The sequence below is a fragment of the Eublepharis macularius genome, chromosome 15, assembly GCF_028583425.1.
Source record: "Eublepharis macularius isolate TG4126 chromosome 15, MPM_Emac_v1.0, whole genome shotgun sequence".
Taxonomy (NCBI): domain Eukaryota; kingdom Metazoa; phylum Chordata; class Lepidosauria; order Squamata; family Eublepharidae; genus Eublepharis; species Eublepharis macularius.
In genome coordinates, this window is record NC_072804.1 from 57018551 (window position 1) to 57037759 (window position 19209).

Sequence of the window (19209 nt, forward strand, 5' to 3'; positions counted from 1 at the left end):
TGTGGATCCTGGCTGGGCGGAAGAGCAGCTGGGGTTGGGCTCAAGCCCGCCCCCCTCCTCATTCAGCTCAGCTCCTCTCCGTGGCCTTTTCTCTCTTGCCTCCATGAACGGGCAAGCCCTTGGGGGGGGGGGCAGAGGGGCTTGCCAGGCAGGAAGCTGCCAGTGCTTGACAGTGGGACCTGCTTCTAAGCTTACTCCCTTTCCAAGGCCCCCTTGCAGGCTCATTCCCCGCTGCCTTCCCCCCGTCCCGCCCACCAAGCGAATCAAGTTTATAATTCACCTTTCATTTTCAGAATTTCTAAACAGATTAAACAAACATGGTATTTCTTAATGTTTCGCACCTTCTGCAGAGGGCAACCCACATGGGCTCCCAAGGCCCCCACAGCCTCCTCTCCCGGCTCATTCTCCTCGTCTTCCCTCCTGTCCTCACGACCCAATGGTGAGAAAGTCACGGCTAGGCCCACCGTCTGAGGACCACAGCTTCACAGCAGAAGGTCGAGATGCTAAAGCAACCTTGGATCTGCTCAAGCCGCAGCCTCTTCTTTGCACCCAGGGATGCGCCTGCCTGCCTGCCTGCCTTGTAAGGGTCTTGCAAGAGACAGCAAGCTCACTCCCAACGCGCTTACAAAGCTGCCACCAAACCCCGTCTCGATTTGCCTCTCCCCAGCTTGTGGCCTCCTGGGCCCTGTTCATCGAGACCACAACAGTCAGCAGGCCTGGATCTTGCCTCGGCTCTCTCTTCCGCACAGCACCAAGTCTTCTTAAGAGGTGTTGCGCAGGGGGAGGGGCAGAGGTCACTTTCTGCATACCAGGACCCTTGGGACTTAGGTGCTTCTGAGCCGTTGCACGTCTTACCAACTCAGGCACTTAAGGGCTATCTATATTCAGATTCCTGTAGGCACCTCTGTGCAAGTCTTCTCAAACACACACACTTCCACAGCAAGCCCTTGAGCTCAGATTTAAAAGTGGCTGGCCAGGGGAATTCAGGGGAGGTTAGGCCTACCAATAACTCCACCATGGCTAAATGGAACCTCCATGCTCAAGGGCAGCATATCTCCAAGTAGCAGACACAGGTCCTCATGCCAACGTCTTTCTTGTGAGTTCTAGGAGTTCCCCTGGTTGCAAGGATGGAAATATAGTGCTAGACCCCAGGTTGGTCCAGGAGGGAATTCATGTTCTGATGCAACAGAATTGTGGATGGCGAGAGGCAGAACAAGGGTTTTTAAAATTTTATTTGGGAGAGAGGGAGTAGAAAACAAAGCAACACTCTCTTTCCTGTTCACTGAAACCACGTACAAGGCCCACAGACCTTCACAGCCTGCGGACCAAAGAGACCAGCAACAGACTTCCAGCTCTTAAAAGTAAAAGGCAGACAACAGACAGACACCCTGCGAAAGGAAGCAAAGCCCGTCACTACTGCGAAGACTTGCACAACAGGAGAAGCAAACAACGGGGGCTGTGTCAGAGTGCTTGCGCCGTGACACACTTCCTTCCGGGGGCTCCCTGCCGGGCCAGACCTCCAACTCAGGGGCTCACACAAAATGAAACCGACACGTAATGCAGAGTCACACACCCACACCCACACCCACACCCACACCCACAGCACCACCTGAAGGAGAAATGAAGATGGTGTGCTATACAAACGAACCCCCCCCCCCCCCCGCCAACAAATTTCTATTTTGTGGGTTGACGCTGCAACCTGCTTTGAGCTCTTAAAAACAGTTGCTTCGATTTTGTTTCTTGCGCCAAGCGAGAAGCATCTCCTACAATCTCTGAACAGGAGAGGAAACTTGACAGTAGCAAGGAAGGAGGCGGGGCCGAAGCCCAGGAACAGATTTAATTAACCTTGGGATAATTTCTACTTAATGCCTTGCAATGGTTCAGAAAGATCCAAAGTCAGGAATCTGCATTTGATAATCAAAACATGCAGGCTATTGTGCTCTCTCACCCACCCTGGGAAAAGAAAAAGCGACCGTGCAAGGAAGCCCTGCTCCCCACACCCTGGCTGGAGCAAGCTGCACAGTTTGGAAGTCGGTACGTGTCTTCCTCCTGAACATGGGCAGAGGCTGAGGTTTTGGGCTCATGGCACGGGACTGCCCTCAAACGCTGTTCCCTTTAAGAGGTGCCCGTGCAGCAGAGGGGATGAGCCATCTGGCTCCAGGAGAAACTCATGAGCTGCAGTTCACACAATTATTATGGATCGAATGGAGCCAGATGTGCAAGTCCATTCGGCAAGCCAGGAACGTCTGAGCAAGCCGCAGGCTACAAGACGCCCTGGGAGGGCACCTTGCCAGTGATCTTGTTGGAGCACTCCAGGAGGGCATTGTGGATGTCCTTGGCGCAAGAGATTTGGGACTTGATCATGCTGAGGTACTGGGTGTAGGGCAGGCTCTCCGCCTGGACAGCATCTGGCTTGGTGGCCGTCGGCACGAGCGTCGGGGAGTGCTTGGCGCTGTCGAAACTCTGCGAGAGGCATTCGTAGGCCAGGCGCTGAGGAAGAGGAGAAAGAGCAAAAGGTGAGAGCTGAGCGACCGCCTCGCTGGATCAGACTCTTTCACCCAACAGGCAGGAGCTAAGCGGGTGCCTCCTGCACCTGAGGCCCAGAGGAAGCGGCCCCTCTCTAGGGAGGCTCCTATGGCTTTGCCAGGCCTTTCTTGCATGAGCTTGAGGGGTCCCCTTTGCTTAAAAAGCCACCTCTGAAAGCCACCATCAGTGCATCGCTTCGATGCATTCCCCATGTCTCACGGTAACGAAGGTCTCGCTCCTGTCAGTCCTCTGCCCCCTCCCTCACCAACGGGGAATTGCTGCATTTCCTGCCTAGAGATACTCACCAGGCACAGCTCCAGCTGGTCACACAAGGCATAGAACTCCTCCAGGGTCTTGTCTACTCGCTGCACTGGCCCATCCGTACTTTTCCTGAAAAGAGCAGGGAATCAGTTTCCCACGGGGAAGAGGGGCACACCTGAGCACACGCTTGGGAGGAAAGCAACACCCCACGGCAGAAACTTACTGTCCACTGTCGATGTTTGTGTTCTGAACGAAGTTCTGAGCGGCCACTTTCATCAGGTTCTGGAAACAGAGAGAGACGGATCGTACTGACAATGCAGCAGTGCAAAGAGGGGCAGGCGCCAGGCTTAGCAGCCCAGCTCAAGGGGGGGGGGGCAAACTGGCTGCACTGACAGTTTCTTAAATCATGCAACGGAGCCTAAAATGAATACGGAAGCCTGTTTTCAAGATGGTCAGCTGAAGCACCAGAGACCAGCAGGGTCAGAGGCTCAGTGAGGGCAGGAGGCTAGGCAGAAAAACACAGCTTGGCCCTGTGCCTGCAGCCCAGCAGCAAGGGCCGAAGCAGTGCTAACCCTGGTTAAGCCCAGCAAAAGTGACACCTGCTTGGCATCTTACCTGAAGAGAACACTGGCAGCTACCCTAACCATGGCTGGCTTGAGGCAAATCTACCAATTTTAACATTGGTGAATACGAGCCAGGGTTTGCAAACCCTCTTCAAGCCATGGCTTCATCTTCTTGGTTTAAGGGCAATCCTTCACCATGGTTTATGTATGGAGCTCTATTGTGGTTAAGGAAAAACAAACCAACATGTATAGAGCAGAGATTGCAGAGGATCGAGCCTGCCTGAAAGGCCATGCTCCTCGTTCCGAAAGAACCGTCAACGCAGGCTGTAGTCAGACCTCACAAGCTAGAGTTTGTTTGCAGCAAACACAAGCCTGGTTTACTCCGAAGCCTGCGTGTTCCCTCCCTGAAGAGGCAGCTAAGCAGACCAGGGTGTGTGTCTTTTGGGATTCCAAGCCACGACAAAAACGTAGGAAGGAAATAAATGCTAATAGCTTTGGTATGGGAGACTGATGCAGGTCTTCTGAATGAGGGTCCTTTCAGCTACTGCCTGGCTGGGGTTACACAACTGCATGGACGAGGCATTCTGCATGTTCTCAGAGGCACTGCAGCAGAGCTGAATTCTTCCCCCCAAAGCAAGCATCAAACATCAATGCACTGAAACAGAAGGGCTGAGCAAGCCTTGTTTTGACATCCTTTGGTCAGGGGATCAGGCGGGGCATTCCAAAGGAGACTGGGTCCCCTGTGCCCCATTTCACACAGGGGCAAAACCAGAGGTCCAGGGTAGGCCAGTGAATAGGGTTGCCAGCCTCCAGGTAGTGGCTGGAGATCTCCCGGAATCACAACTGGTCTCCAGGCCACAGAGATTAGTTCATCTGGAGAAAATGGCTACTTTTGGGGGTGAACTCTATGGAATTACGCCATGCCCTTTCCCTCCCCAAACCCCACTTTCTCCAGGTTTCTCCCCCCCAGATCTCCAGGAATTTCCCAACTTGGAGCTGGCAACCCTACCAGTGAACTACCCTGAGGTCTCACCAATGAGCAAAGAGCTGCTGGAAGGGACGCTAAAACTCTGAAAGGCTCAGTTTCATTTCCAAGATTCCATAAGGTCAGGAAACAGAGGGCAAAACTAGTATTTTCGAACCAAATCAAACAAAACAGATCCTGGAAAACGAAAGCCTGCAGGTTCCTGGCAGCGTGGAAGCAAACGGAGCAGGGAAAGAGCAAAGTCCCGTCCCATTCCGTTTCATTTTCAAGCATTTAGGAGACATTGACCCCAGGATAGAAGTCCCCCCTCCCCCCATGAGTCATTTACCGGAAGCCTTGGCCCCATGGGAGAAGCCTCAACTCCACACCCAGCCCTGGGATCCTGGTTGGCTTTCTTTGCTCAACCCCACCACAAAAAAATGTGTATTTCAGCATTTTGTATATTTACGCCAAAGCCTGACACTTCATTCCTTTGGAAGGAGTCAAGCGCTTCCGTTTGGTTCTTGTGTTGTTAAAAATAAAACAGCTGGAGCTTGGAAACGGCTTTTAAAAAAAGCCACATGTTTGCACATGAGCAAGCAAGGGAAGGAACGGGGGCTGCGTTGTGAGCTAGAAGGGCTCTGCAGAGGTGAGCCTGCCGGCCAAATATGTCGCGTGTTTGTGAAGTGGATGCAGCACCTCAAGGGTCGTTTAATACCCACTCATGGTCCCAAAGCCAAGAAAGAAAGTGTGGACCAGCATATGCACAACCTAATCTTGAAGGCTTGGACCTGGTCCAGTCTCTGCTACGCCCCCCATTTTGGGCCTGGGGCAACTTCTTGGCCTTCAGCCTCTCTCTGTATCAAAGAGGGTCTCATTCTTATATAGATTTTGAGGAAGGCAACCATCAATGTAAATGCATTTTGTATTGAGCCAATTTGGTGTAGTGACTAAGAGCAATGGGACTCTGATCTGGAGAACGGGGTCAGAATCTGGGTGGCCTTGTGTCAGTCACAGCTCTCCAAAGCTCTCTCAGCCCCACCCACCTCAAAGGGTGATTGTTGTGGGGATGATAACAACATGCTTTGTAAATCGCTCTAAGTGGACGTTAAGTTATCCTGAAGGGCGGTATATAAATCGAATGTTATGATGTTATTTTTGCTGAACTTAATATATGGAGCTATGGAGTTGAATGTCATCAATATGCAGATGACACCCAACTCTGTATCTCGCTATCCAGGTCCCCACAGGATGCAGCAGAAATCTTAGATCGCTGCCTGACAGCTGTGGTGAAATGGCTGAAAAATAACAAACTGAAATTGAACCCAGACAAGACGGAAGTGATGCTTGTTGGGAAGGCAGAGATCTTGAAGGACATAGTACTCCCCACTTTCGATGGAGTTAGTTTCACCCTTGCAGACTCGGTTAAGAGCCGAGGGGTTATACTGGATCCAGCACGACTACTAGAAAAACAAGGCCACAAAAAATGCTTTCTGCCACCTCACTCTAGCCTGGCAGATGGCTTCTTACCGCAACACGGCCGACCTGGCTACCTGGATCTATGCTATGGTAACATCAAAATTTGACTACTGTCATGCACTATACATTGGTCTCCCATCCAAATTAACTAGGAGACTCCAATTGGTGCAAAACGCTGCAGCTTGACTGCTATCAGGAGCAAGCAGGAGCATGAACTTCACCCCCATTCTGCAGTCACTCCACTGGTTACCTATCAGCTACTACGCTCAGTTCAAGGTATTGGTTATCACATACAAAGCTCTTCACAGCCTTGGTCCGGCATACCTACGGGACCGCCTCCCTCCCTATGTTCCTCCACGGCAGCTTTGCTCATCTGATCAGGGTCTCCTGCAGGTGCTGTCTGCACATGGGCGAAATCAACAGCAGCCCATACACAGGTTTTCTCTGGGGTGGCCCCTGCCCTGTGGAACAACCTGCCTGAGGAGGTCAGGAGACCCCCCCCCCCCCCGCAACTCTCCTGGCTTTCTACAAATGATGCAAAACCCAATTATTCAAAAAGGCTTTTTACTCAGATAGGAGAGCTGTATTGTAGGGAGGGAGTCTCAGATGCTTCACTAATGAGTTAGGGACCATAGACTTCACACCACTATGTTGCCTTATGTACTATCCGTTGCTCTAAATATGTGCTCCTATGAGCTACCTGTGCTTCATGTTGTCTGATGTCAGCCCTAGAATTGCTTATGTTCTGTTTCAACATTTCTTCAACGATGTGTTGGATCCTTGCTAATGCTATGTCTTTGTAAACTTGTATTTCCTTACCCTATGGCATTGTTTATGGAAATGTCCTTGATACTGATTATACTAATCTTTGTTTGGGGTCAATTTTGATCACTTGTCATATTTAATACCCCCCTGCAGCTGAAGCTGATGCTGTTGGGGTGATTCTGTTATTTGAACCCGGGGTGGGAAACTGAGAACGAGAGGAGTTTATTCCTGTTGCAGTCTCTCCCCAGTCTGGGAGCCTGCTTGACCTTGAGCAGTCCACGAATCACCCAGCCTGTTTTCCTGTCTGTAGAGTTAGAGGACTGTTAGGATTCTCGGTCCTTCATCAGTCTTGGGATGGTGGCTGGGGTGGGGGTGCTCATTGAGTCTTTCTCCATCAGGCCACTCCCTGCACCAAAGATTTCTGGCACTGATCGTGTGGCCCTGACATGGGATGCTGAGGAGAGTATAGCTATCTGCCTGGTATACCGATTGCCCAGCGCACCAGCAGCTGCCTTGCCTGACCTGCTGGAAGTGGTAGCTAGCCGGGCTTTGGAACACTCTCGACTCCTGGTCTTAGGTGACTTCAATGTCCATGCTGATGATGCTGCCTCCTCGCGGGCCGTGGACCTAGTGTCATCCATGGTGGCACTGGGACTCTCCCAGTTTGTTTCGGCTCCCATGCATCGAGCAGGACACATGCTGGACTTGATCTTTGGGATGGGGATACAGATGGATCTGGATGTGCCAATAGCAGTGCAGTGGTCAGACCATTTCTTTCTGACGGTCTGGCTGGGCACCTCGCCCCCCCCCCATCTGGGCCACAAGCAGATTTATGCTCACCCATGGGCTCTAATGGATCTGATTGGTTTCCAGAACGCCCTGCGGGATCCAATGCCCCCTGGTGGCTCATTAAATGAGCTGGTAGAGGACTGGAATATCTGTCTCTCTGAAGCCATCGATGAGATCGCTCCCCGTCACCTTCTCCGTGCCCAAACCAAAGAAGCCCCCTGGGATACCGAGGAGCTGCCGTGGTTTAAACAGGAGCTGAGACGGCTAGAGTGAGTGTGGCAGTGGATTCATGATGAAGCGTCAAGAACATATTATAGGATGTTTATGAAAGCCTATGAGATAGCAGTAAAAGCTGCAAAAAGAGATTATTACATGGCTTCCATTGCGTCCGCAAGCTCCTGCCTGGCACAACTGTCTAGGGTAATTCTGTACCATGCATCTGACGAAGAGAACTTGATTCTCGAAAGCTTATGCTACAATAAAATTGGTTAGTCTTAAAGGTGCTACTGGACTCTTTTTGATTTTGCTACTACAGACTAACACGGCTAACTCCTCTGGATCTAGGGTAATTCGGTCATTAACGTCCCTCTCACAGGGGACAAGAAAAAAATGTTAATTAGACATTAAGCTGTTAGGTATTTGGAAGCTTTTTTGAGGACAAGATCTTGTCTCTCCGCCGGGATCTGCCTGCAACGCTTGAGACAGTACGTGAACTAGAGGCCCCTTGGCCGCCTTCAGGGTTGATATTGGGCCACTTCAGGCTACTCTCCCAGGATGAGGTGGGTAGGGTCCTGTGTTCTGTGAAGCCTGCCACATGCCCACTGGACCCGTGCCCGTCACGGCTGGTGAAAGCCAGCAGTGCTGGAATTTGGGCCCCTTCAGCTGGCATCATTAATCTGTCTTTGAGCTGCGGGGTTTTTCCTGGGCTCATTGAAGGAGGCAGCGGTGTGACCCTTATTTAAAAAAACCCCCATCATTAGATCCGGTTGATCCAGCCAATTACCGCCCAGTTTCGAACCTTCAGAAACCACTTTTCTAAGAAGTTGGCTTGAAAGCTTGGATTGTCATTTATTGCTACTCGGTCTGGTATTTTATTCATTACTATCATGTCACAGATTTTGTTTTTTCATTGTGATATAGTTGGTAATTTATTTGATTTCCACAACTGTGCTATTAAGAATTTTGCTGCCATCAACAGAAGTGCTGTTAGTTCTTTCCTGGGAGCTGGTACAGGTGAGTTATTCCAGAAGTTTAACAGAATTACTTCAGATATTGTTACTAATTACAGACTCTATTCTTTTCCTAGATCCAGAGGAGACAGCCATCTAAGTCTGTAGTTGCAAAATAGTAAAGAGTCCATTAGCACCTTTAAGACTAACCAATTTTATTGTAGCATAAGCTTTTGAGAACCAAAGCTCTCTTTGTCAGATGCATCTGACAAAGAGTTGTGGTTCTCAAAAGCTTATGCTACAATAAAGTTAGTTAGTCTTAAAGGTGCTAATGGACTCTTTACTATTATTTTCCTAACTGTATTTCAGAAGACTTGAATTTTTGGACATGACCACCAACAACGTAAAAAAATTCCACTCATGCCATATCCCTTCTACCATCTCAAGATTTAGTGGGGTGAGATACCATCTAGTGGTTAGTTTGAACGCCTGCAGCTTGACGTTCCTAATCCATGATAAGTACCTTTGGGTATCTTTTAAAATAGGTTTCTCTTCAAAAAACATTTTATTAAAAACTCAGATTCAAATTTAAAAACTCTGATTCAAACTTTTAAATCAATTCAAAATATTAAAATCAATTTAAAATATTGTGATTTAGAAGTGTTAAATCTGGCCTGGATCTCAACTGGGGAGTTGAGAAAAAAAAAGATGTTCCCGCTGTCGCTGCTTGTATGGATTTTCATAACAGCTGCCGCTCAGCTTCTGACCTCTGTTCCTGCCTAGAGACTCACCAAAGCCTGAGCCAGACCTGTTTTTGCAAGACCTTTTTGTTACATTTTGGTAGGCACGACTGCAGCAGGGTCATCAGCATGGCTGCAGCCTGGCAACTAGGAGCAAGCGAAGGGCAGAGGTCCCATGAGGTGGGCAGTGGCATAAGGTCTGCCCTCTGACACCCACCATCATGGCTACCACATCCCAGGACCCAGGCCTAAGCAGAGCAGGACCTGCTGGGGCCACTGGCCTCTGCTTACTCCAGGACTGCTGTAACGTCCCAACAGCACTGACAATAACACTAGCTTACTTTGCAAGGATGTTGTTAGAATTTCAAGATAATGTGCTAAGTGCTCTGAAAATGGCGAGTACCAAGTTCTTGATTGCGCCGATACCAAAACACATTTGCACTCAAGCTGCCAACCTCCAGGTGGGGCCTGGAGTTTATCTGGAATTACAACTGTTCTCCAGGCTACAGAGATCAGTTCCCTTGGACAAAAAAGCCAGCTCCAGAGGTCAGACTCTATGGTATACCATAGAGTCCCTGAGAAAAGGAAGCTCCAGGAATCCCCCAAGCCAGAGAAGGTTTGCACACACCGTGAGAGGATTTTCTGAACTGGGAATCCCTTACACATCCTTACCAAGATCCCCCTGAGCTTCAATGAAATAAAATTATTTTAAATTAATTTAATGATTTAATATCATTTTAATATTTAACACCAAGTGACATTAATATCAAAATGAAGATCATCTTAATATTCAGCATTAATTTTTTTAAGTGTTAAAATATAAATAATAGTAAAAACTTAAATGCCCATTTGCTGGCTTCACTTTTGCCCCGTCCAGGTGCCATAGCAACTGCCTAGGCCCCGTCTCCCTGGAAACCAGGCCCCGCCCTTCGAGCCGCTGGCCCCGCCCACCTCACCTGCAGGCTCTCCTTGAGCTGCGGCAGCAAGAGGCGGAATCGCTGGACCGGGTCGAAGTCCTGCGCCTGCGCGGCCACCTGGAGCCCGGATGAGGCCTGCAGTTGAGGGGCCCCAGCTGCTGCTGCGACTTGGGCCGGCGGCTGTTGCCCGGCAGGCACCCCAGGGGCGGCGGGAGGCGCCCCCTGAGCCGGAGCCTGAGCCAGTGGCTGTTGCTGCTGCTGAGGCGGTGCCGCCATTTTCCCTTCCCGCCTCCGGGAACTACCACTCCCAGCATGCAACGCGAGACGGCGCCTCTCAGAGTGCGCAGCGAACTGACTATACGGGAGCGTCTACCCGGCATGCAGTGCGCCTCGTCAGGACGTCTCCCAGTGTGCAAAGCGCGGTGGGCTGCGGGCCTTCCCAGTGTGCTTTGCAGGCCCCATCTCTGGCGAAAGTGGTGGTCCGTTCCGCCCCGAGACGCAACTTCTCCGCTTTGCCCGCAATAAAAGCCTGCTTTAAGTCCCCCGTCGTGCCGCCCCCGTACCAGTCGGCGTGAACCGGAAGTGCGCCTAGGGTGCCGAACTACGTTTCCCAGGAGGCTCATCAACGCGGCCGGAAGTGTCTCGTAGCCCCGCCCACGGGCGCCTGTCGGTGCTCGCCGATAGCCATGGCGCCCACCATCCAGACCCAGGCGCAGCGGGAGGAGCCGGGCCACAGGTACTGACGTCACGCCGTTCGGGTGCCCCGGGGGGGATGGGCTCCCGGACGCCTGGGTCCCCTGATGAGTGCTGCGGGGAGGATGAGAGGTCCGGGATGGAGGAGGGTGCCCTGGGCTTTCATTTCTGTCGAGACTTACGGAACTCACCAACACAAGATGTTACGATGACACTGGCCTAAGGGAGATGGTTAGCCATGGCTGCTGGGTGGCACCTCCATGATCAGAGGCAGTATACCTCCAGCCATCAAATACTGGGTACAAGCAGTAGGAGAGGGCCGCCGCTGCTGTGTGTTCCTTGCGGGCTTCCTGGGAATGCCTGAATACCCACGGAACTGCCTTCTAGTCAGGTCAGAACGCTGGTTTAGCTAGAGCAGGACGGCCTACTCTGACTGCTAGCAGCTGTTCGCCTCAACTGCTGTGCGACATTTTTAACTGGCGATGCCTAGGATTGAACCTGGGACCGCCTGCGTATAAGGCTGATGCTCTAATCCTGAGCCGCAGCCCCACCTGTCTTGGAAACAGGATACCGGATTAGACAGGCTTTGGGGTCTGACCTTGCAGGACTCGGCTTTTAAACGATTGGATACTTTGTGGGAAACAAGAAAGGGAGGTCTGTCGATGGTTATTGAGAGCTGCTGTAGCAGAGTGGTTACGTGGTTGGGTTGTAAACGAGCACTCTGCTGGTTCGACTTCCACTCCAGCCATGAGCTCAGCAGGCAGCCTTGAGTCAGCCACTCCTCTCAGCCCAGCTCCCCAGCTGGGATAATAACAACACTGACTTTGTTCACCGCTCTGGGTGGGCACTAATCTGTCCAGAAGGGATGTACATAAGCACGCTATTATCATTGGCCCTGATCCCTAGATGGAACCTCCATGTTCTTAAACAGTGTGTCTGAATATCAGAGAAGCACTGGATTGTCTTGTCATTCTGCGTGGTCTCCGGTTGATATAGTAGGGCTCTTTGGGGGAGGGGTCTCCTACTAGTAACTACTAATAATTCTAAGCATTTATGTAGGTCTCTCTAATAAGCACTTTTTGTATGTCGTAATTTTTACAACACCCATGTAAGATAATGTGGCATAATCACCCCCATATTGCGGGGGGCGGGCAGGGGAGATGGCTGCGAGAAAACAACATCTTTGCCCAGTGGGCAGTGGGCTCATAGTGGAAGCGTGACTCAAACTAGGGGCTCCGAGTCCTTGCCTGGTCTTTGCTGCAGTACTTTCTTGAAGCTGCCCCTTAACGTCTTCAGCAGTGGTATTTCTAGGACCCTTGGGAATTGCCAGCAAGGATAACAGGTCCTGTCTTACTTTCTGCAGGCCCAACTCCCACCGGACGCTCCCTGAGAGGTAAGAGCCCCCTCTCCGTCTCCTCGTTCCTGTCCCCTTCTTAGAGCGGAACTGCTGGGCTTACCTTTTCCTCCTCTCTTTGCAGGTCAGGGGTGGTGTGTCGAGTGAAGTATGGCAACAGCCTCCCTGACATTCCCTTTGACCCCAAGTTCATCACCTACCCCTTTGACCAGAACAGGTAAGGGGGCCTGCAGCCGAGGCCGCTTCACGGGGCCACTGTGATGATTAAGTTGGTGAATTGGGTGGGGGACGAAAAGGTCAATGAGGCATATTCTTTTACATTCTCCTTGTCCATGGACAGTGACCGCAGACTTTTCAACAGAAAGCAATACTGTGTCTATTTGAATGTTTTTTTATGTAGATTGAATCAGACAAGATTTGTGCGATTTAGCTGAGTGTCAAACTGAGCTTATTTGTTATTTTTGAATATGGCCCTCTGGTTATTGGTTGGGCATCTTCTGCGGACTGAAACGTCTTGTTCTTTCCCGCTGGCATCTAGGTTTGTCCAATACAAGGCCACCTCTCTAGAGAAGCAGCACAAACACGACTTGCTGACAGAGCCCGATTTGGGGGTCACCATAGACTTGATCAACCCTGACACGTACCGCATTGACCCCAATGGTGAGAGTCATGGAGTCTGGGGAAGTTGTCGGTGCACTCCAGTGACAGCCTCAGGGTTGTGCTTAACTGTGTGTGGCGGTGCTGCGTCTTTTGCACGGGGAACCCTCACTGCCAGTTTGGTGTAGCGGTTAAGAGCGTGGGACTCTGATCTGGAGAGCCGGGTTTGATTCTCCACTCCTCCACTTGAAGCCAGCTGGGTGACCTTGGGTCAGTCACAGCTTCTCGGAGCTCTCTCAGCCCCACCCACCTCACAGGGTGATTGTTGAGGCAGTAATAACAACATACTTTGTAAACCACTCTGAGTGGGCATCAAGTTGTCCTGAAGAGCGGTATATAAATTGAATGTTACTATATTATATATTATTTATTATTAAATTGTAGGCCTCTCAAAACTATGCAAGACTCATTTCTATACACAATCTGCCATGCTTAAGCTCAGTCAAAAACCAAACAAAAAATAATCCATAATAAGGATGTTTTCATAAGGCTGGCTATCTTGGGCTCCAAACTGAGCTGTTATTGAGATTTTTACTGCAAAAACCAGGCCCAGCTGTTGACAGCTGCAGACACCCCCTAGCACTTAGTCAGGGGGTGGGGTGGGGGAATGGCAGCCGTGCTGTCCCTTACTGTGGGCGCACTCTCTCTTGCTTCCTGTAGTCCTTCTAGATCCTGCTGATGAGAAGCTGTTGGAGGAGGAGATCCAAGCGCCAACCAGTTCCAAAAGGTACTGCTTCTCCCCTGCACAATGATGTCGACCCTGCTAGTCTCTGACTGTGGTCAGCCATGAGAAAGCACCTTTCGGGATCCCTGCTGGGCCCTTGAGACTCCTATCATGTGCTTTCTCCCTTTGTTTTCTTTCTGTAGCTGCCCCCATGGACTGGGCCGTTGCTGTTTTATTCCAAGCGTCTCCCTGTATAGGGAACAACCTTCCCCCTCTGATTGGTTCAACGCCTTCCCTACTCTGCTCTGCTAGACTTTTGCCTGTGTGGCTCCCCCTTTTCCACCTAGAGTTAGTTGCCAGCCTCTCTGCCTTCTGTCGGTGGAATGCAGACCGTTTTCCACTCTGAGCAGGGTCCAGCTTGCTACTGAGTTCTCCTGTCCAGCGCCTGACCCGCCAGCGCTACACAAGCTCTAAATGGCCCCAGATGGCAAAGGAGAGGGCAGGCGTCAGGGCTTGGATATACTTTACAAACGTAGAAGTTCTTAGTACAGAATGACAAATTATGTCAGTGAAGCCATTAAAGACTTTGCAAATCTCGCCTCTCTTAATCAGAGGAAGGAGGAAAACGTTCCAAGCCTCCCCACCCCAGAAGTTATATTTGATGTCCATTCTTATTAAGCCATAAGAGCTAGAGACAGCAAATCCTGGCAGCGGAATTTTTCTTGGCTTGCACTAGCCAGAAATGGTCTCTAGAGTGAGTTGAAGGTCCCACTGACCCATGCCCTGTTTATTTGCTCCCCCCGCCCCCCCAGATCCCAGCAGCATGCCAAGGTGGTGCCGTGGATGCGGAAAACCGAATACATCTCCACCGAGTTCAACCGCTATGGTGTCTCCAACGAGAAGCCAGAGGTTAAGTGAGTATAAATGTTCTGCACATGTGTGACGTTTCTGTTTATCTGTGAAGCTTCTTCAGTACTTTTCTAGTTGGCAGATACACAAAACCAGACACAGGGAGGGTCAGCAACCACAAAGTTGTGTGTGAACACGTGCCCCTGGAGAGCCGTGCCAGGGCCCTTGCAGGGCCACTTCCCAGCATGCACCATTGTCACTTACTCATGGAACAGTTTCTAGCAAGCTTATCTTCCCTAAAACGCTGGTCCAGGCAACCTGCAACCCAAAGCAGTCTTACGAACATTCAGGTACCCAAAATGTGGAACAGCCGACCAATGTCCCCAAATCTGAGACCAGGAACCAAAGCCCTCTGGCACCGGAGAGCTAATGGGGAAGGGACGGCTGAGCCTCCTGCGGCAGGTAGTCTCAAAGGATCCTCCCCCTCGTTTCTCCCAAATGGCTGAGGGTCCAAGTGGCTTTGTGTGCGTCTGTGTGCCCTCAAATAGCAACCGACTTACGGTAACCTCAGGAAGGGGCTTTCCAGGTAAGTTAGAAGCAGAGGTGGTTTGCCAGTGCCTTCCTCTGCACAATCTTCCTTGGTGGTCGCCCATCCAAGTCTTGACCTTGCTTAGCTTCCGAGATCTGATGAGACTGGGCTACACCGTGCCCGCCTTCTCTCCCCCAAGTTGCTTTATCCCCTCCCAAATTATTCTTTTTCTCTTTTCCGTCTCTCACTCAGGATTGGCGTGTCTGTCAAGCAGCAGTTTACAGAGGAGGAAATCTACAAGGACAGAGACAGTCAAATTGCAGCTATTGAGAAGACTTTTGAGGATGCTCAGAAATCGGTGAGCTAGCCTCTCAGGGAACTTGCAAGGGTGTCCAAGTGGGGCAGTCTTGAAAGAGAACTCCATGCAGGGGGGAAATGCTGCCCACAAACTCAGAAGGCTGGATCCTTGCAAGCCAAACGGGTTTCTTTGAACATTTCTCCTTGGGGGAGCCTCTTCTGGGTATGCAACCTGGCTGTTGCTTTGGTGGGGAGGGGAGAGATCTATAGGCTTGGGAGGGGCTGCCTGTGTCCATCTCCCTCTCCCCCCCTCCAGTTCCTCATAATGCTGAATTCCGTCTCCAGATTTCTCAGCACTACAGCAAGCCTCGGGTTACTCCGGTAGAGGTCATGCCCGTGTTCCCTGACTTCAAGGTAAGAGAAAATTGAGGAGAGTTAGAAAAGAATGGAAGTGAAACGGGGGGTGGAGATGTTAGGCCTCCAGGCAGCCGGAGGGTGGGGTCTTGGACTAGCACTCCAAAGCTCTCATTTCAGTGCTCATAAAGCAACCTCCTGTGCTGTTGCCACAAATCTCTCGTATGTGGTTTGCCCCCCACCCCCCGCTTTTTAATTCAGTGAGGCTTTGAGAAGAAACAGGGCAGATCGTAAAAGAACATAGAGAAAAGAGTAAGAGCTAATGGTTAAAGTTTGGCCTCAGGATCCCCGAGTCTCTCCTCCCTGGCCCTCATCCAAGAGCAGAATATGGTCAGGGCCCGTTTGGGTGGATCATGGAGAGGTTGGGGGTACGATGGGAGCAGGATTCCCCTCCCATCCGCTGGCCAGGCCAGCTGTGCTTCCTCACTCCACTGGAAACCTCACAGTTCTTCTCTCCTTTGTCCAGATGTGGATCAACCCCTGTGCTCAGGTCATCTTTGACTCTGACCCAGCGCCCAAGGACACCAGTGGGGCTGCTGCCCTTGAGATGATGTCCCAGGCCATGATCAGGTACCCCACCCACTCCCCACACTTCCAAGACCGATCAGCAATGAATGTGGCACTCCCAGCCTCTGGAGTGCTTCGCGTCCCCGTTACTATCTGGCCCTGAAAGGTCAGCCTGCATAATTAAGCCCCTCTTAAAGGTGGGGCACTGGGGCCCAGAGAGCGGGGCTCGCCCTAAAAGCCTCCTCATGAGCTTGCGGCAGGAGAGAGATTTGAACTGGCAGCATCCTAAACTGCGGCCTGTTTTCTTTTATTATTTTATTTTTTCAAAATATGACAACCCCATGCTTTTAGTAAAACTTAATTTGGCTGCAGATTACAGAAATGTGTTAAAACGATCCAGTGTTAACTGTAAAGCCAGCAGTGAAAAGTTAGTATGACCAGCCATTACAGCAGTACTTCAAGCTGGTGGAATAAAGTGGCTATTCAGCTAAAGAAGCATTTGGCTGTTTGCTGGGATGCTGAAAAGATGTTCAGTGGAAAATTCTATCCTTGTGTGTGTGTCAGTTTTGGTTGACTCACAACACACCCACCTGAAATCTTCTCCCTGGCCCCCAATTGACTAAATTGCGTGTACCTGATGACTTTTGGCCAATTAATCCCCCAAACCTTCCCCCACTTTCAGGGGCATGATGGACGAGGAAGGCAACCAGTTTGTGGCCTACTTCCTTCCGGTGGATGAGACGATGCGGAAGAGGAAACGCGACCAGGAGGAGGAAATGGATTACGCTCCTGAGGATGTGTATGTGGCTGGATTTTGGAGTTTGGTCAAGAAAGCAAGGATTGAAAAAATCCCCCCCCCCCCGGTTCCCAAGAAACCCTAATCTGGCCATTGGGAGGAGTCCCCTTCTGCTGGCTGTAGGGATACAAATCAGTTGGGCTTGAAAAGATACAAGCAAAGAGCAACACAAGCATGAAAATGAGAAACTTCTTTGAAAATTATTTGGGAAACGTGCGGGGGAGGTTTGTGGCTACCTTCTGGGTGGGCTTCCATTGCAGGGGGCTTTGGGCCACTAATTCTTCTCTCCCCAGGTATGAATATAAGATTGCCCGGGAGTATAACTGGAACGTGAAGAACAAGGCCAGCAAGGGCTACGAGGAGAACTACTTCTTCATCTTCCGCGAGGGTGACGGGGTCTACTACAATGAACTGGAGACCAGGTGAGGTGGTGGATCAGAGGCTTTGGCAACTAGGGAAGAGGTGCTGGACGAGGAAGGCAACCAGTTTGGAGCTGGCCTTTCGTGCCACAGCAGGCACTCGCAAGTCCAGCTGGCTAGTGGGCAGCACCTCCCACAGCCACCGGATTTTGATTCCCTGGAGGTGCTGGGTCCCAATTCCACCTTGTGTTGAGTGAAAGCAGGCTTTGCGTTGGTCCTAAGGGGTGGGAATCCTCCCGGGCAGTTGACTGACCTTGTCCTGGGGAAATGCTGCCACCTGTGTTGGAGAACCATGTAGTCAGCTGCCAAGGCATGCAGAACTCTGCATTGAAGAAACATGTTGATGCGAGCAGAGTGGTCCGTTACAGTCCAGGCCCTGTCCTGCGGGGGCGGGCAGAGAGAGCATTCATTTCACTCTGTCTAACCCTGCTGCTCTCTTTCCATCCCAGAGTGCGGCTGAGCAAGCGACGCGCCAAGGCCGGGGTTCAGTCGGGCACCAATGCTGTGCTGGTGGTGAAGCACAGAGACATGAACGAGAAAGAGCTCGAGGCTCAGGTAGGGCTTCAGTGGAACACCCCCCCCTTCCCCGAGTGCTTGAGTATCTCTGTTTAGAGACCTAGAAAAGGAGTCGGGGTGGGGGTGGGGAATACCACAGCCCTCGTTCGATGGGCAGGGGTTCAAAAATCAGGGAGCTACTGTGGCCTGGGAGCCAGCACCCTGCTAAATTGCGGATGCTTGAGGCAGAATCGAGTCCTGATGCCTCTCAGATAATCTCTGCCCAAAGGTAAGGCAGTCTGGGCAGCAGCTTGTGGGAGACAATGCCCTGGGAGGCCAGTGCTGAGGGATTTGGTTGCCATTTGGCCCCTTCATGTTCCGTATTTGATCCTTCTAGGAAGCCCGCAAAGCCCAGCTGGAGAACCACGAGCCAGAGGAGGAAGAGGAGGAAGAGATGGACATGGGCAAAGAGGCCCAAGGCTCAGGTACCGCTCAGGGCAGCCATGCTCTTGGGCTCCTCTCCTCCTCTATTGCCTTTCCTCTGCCCTTCTGTCTTTTTTTATCCCAGAAAACTTCACTTTTAGCCTCTTACTATCTCCCTGTCTCTGTTTCACTTTCCCAGACGAAGAGCAGGAGAAGGGCAGTGAGAGCGAGAAGGAAGCCAGCGAGGCGGAAGAAGAGGAGGAGGGCCGCTCGGCCAGCGAGAGTGAGCGCGAGGCCAGCGAGGTGGAGGGGGCAGGCGCGGAGGAGGAGAGCGAGGAGGATGAACGCGCAGCCCGAGACAAGGAGGAGATCTTCGGCAGTGACGATGACGACGAGGAGGACTCTGAGCAGGAAGGAGGCCGCCCTGAAGGGGACGAGGAGGAGGAGAGCGGCAGCGAGGAGGAGGAGGAGGAAGAGGAGGAAGGCCGGCGCCAGCAGCGCCGCGGCAGTCGCAGTCCTTTCCTCAGTGGCAGCGACCACTCCAACCACGAGGATGATGAAGAGGAGGAGGGGGAGGCCAGCGCCAGCGAAGCCGCCTCTGAGTCGAGCGAGGAGGGCAGCGAGAGTGACTGAGCCTGCCTTCATGCTGCCCGGCGCTTTGGTCTGGAGCGGGACCCTTGATGGGAGGGGGACATTCTTTTGCCCGGCAGTCTGGCTGCTTCCCTCGTCCCTTCTAGGCACGGAGGAGGAGGTGGCAGGGACAAGGACCCTCCTGGGCCGCTCTCCTCTGTTGTGGGGACTGAGTGTTGGAAAGGCTGGAGGGGAGGCGGGGGCGGCTGGGGCCCTTTGCTTCCCCCGCCTGGGCTTTCTGCTCTCGGCTGTACATAAGTGTCCTGTATGGAAATAAAGTGTTGGTTTTGCCCCTTTTCTCTCCCATGC

General features: G+C 51.6%; 2 protein-coding genes across 2 annotated transcripts; one reads left to right on the top strand and one right to left on the bottom strand.

The window, feature by feature from the left end:
- Positions 1 to 1214: 1214 nt before the first annotated feature.
- Positions 1215 to 10523, bottom strand: MED29 (mediator complex subunit 29). The gene is made up of 4 exons (XM_054999641.1): positions 10213 to 10523; positions 3011 to 3069; positions 2832 to 2916; positions 1215 to 2490 (listed from the first exon to the last, which is right to left on the bottom strand). Exons 1-4 carry the CDS (start codon positions 10447 to 10449, stop codon positions 2263 to 2265), a joined length of 609 nt encoding a protein of 202 aa, XP_054855616.1. The 5' UTR covers positions 10450 to 10523; the 3' UTR covers positions 1215 to 2262.
- A 246-nt stretch (positions 10524 to 10769) lies between these two features.
- On the top strand, positions 10770 to 19196 carry PAF1 (PAF1 homolog, Paf1/RNA polymerase II complex component). Its single transcript, XM_054999640.1, has 14 exons — positions 10770 to 10909; positions 12230 to 12259; positions 12345 to 12437; positions 12759 to 12880; positions 13538 to 13604; positions 14354 to 14455; positions 15172 to 15277; positions 15562 to 15630; positions 16097 to 16200; positions 16820 to 16936; positions 17227 to 17355; positions 17802 to 17907; positions 18245 to 18332; positions 18470 to 19196. Exons 1-14 carry the CDS (start codon positions 10860 to 10862, stop codon positions 18901 to 18903), a joined length of 1617 nt encoding a protein of 538 aa, XP_054855615.1. The 5' UTR covers positions 10770 to 10859; the 3' UTR covers positions 18904 to 19196.
- Positions 19197 to 19209: the final 13 nt, after the last annotated feature.

Coding starts and splice junctions, on each gene's coding strand:
- MED29 (XM_054999641.1), bottom strand. CDS start 10,449: ATGGCGGCACCGCCTCAGCAGCAGCAACAGCCACTGGCTCAGGCTCCG. Junction 2,917..3,010: donor ACAAACATCGACAGTGGACA/GTAAGTTTCTGC, acceptor TGCTCTTTTCAG/GAAAAGTACGGATGGGCCAG. Junction 2,491..2,831: donor ACCAGCTGGAGCTGTGCCTG/GTGAGTATCTCT, acceptor CCTCTTCCTCAG/CGCCTGGCCTACGAATGCCT.
- PAF1 (XM_054999640.1), top strand. CDS start 10,860: ATGGCGCCCACCATCCAGACCCAGGCGCAGCGGGAGGAGCCGGGCCAC. Junction 15,278..15,561: donor TTGAGGATGCTCAGAAATCG/GTGAGCTAGCCT, acceptor TTCCGTCTCCAG/ATTTCTCAGCACTACAGCAA. Junction 15,631..16,096: donor CCGTGTTCCCTGACTTCAAG/GTAAGAGAAAAT, acceptor TCCTTTGTCCAG/ATGTGGATCAACCCCTGTGC.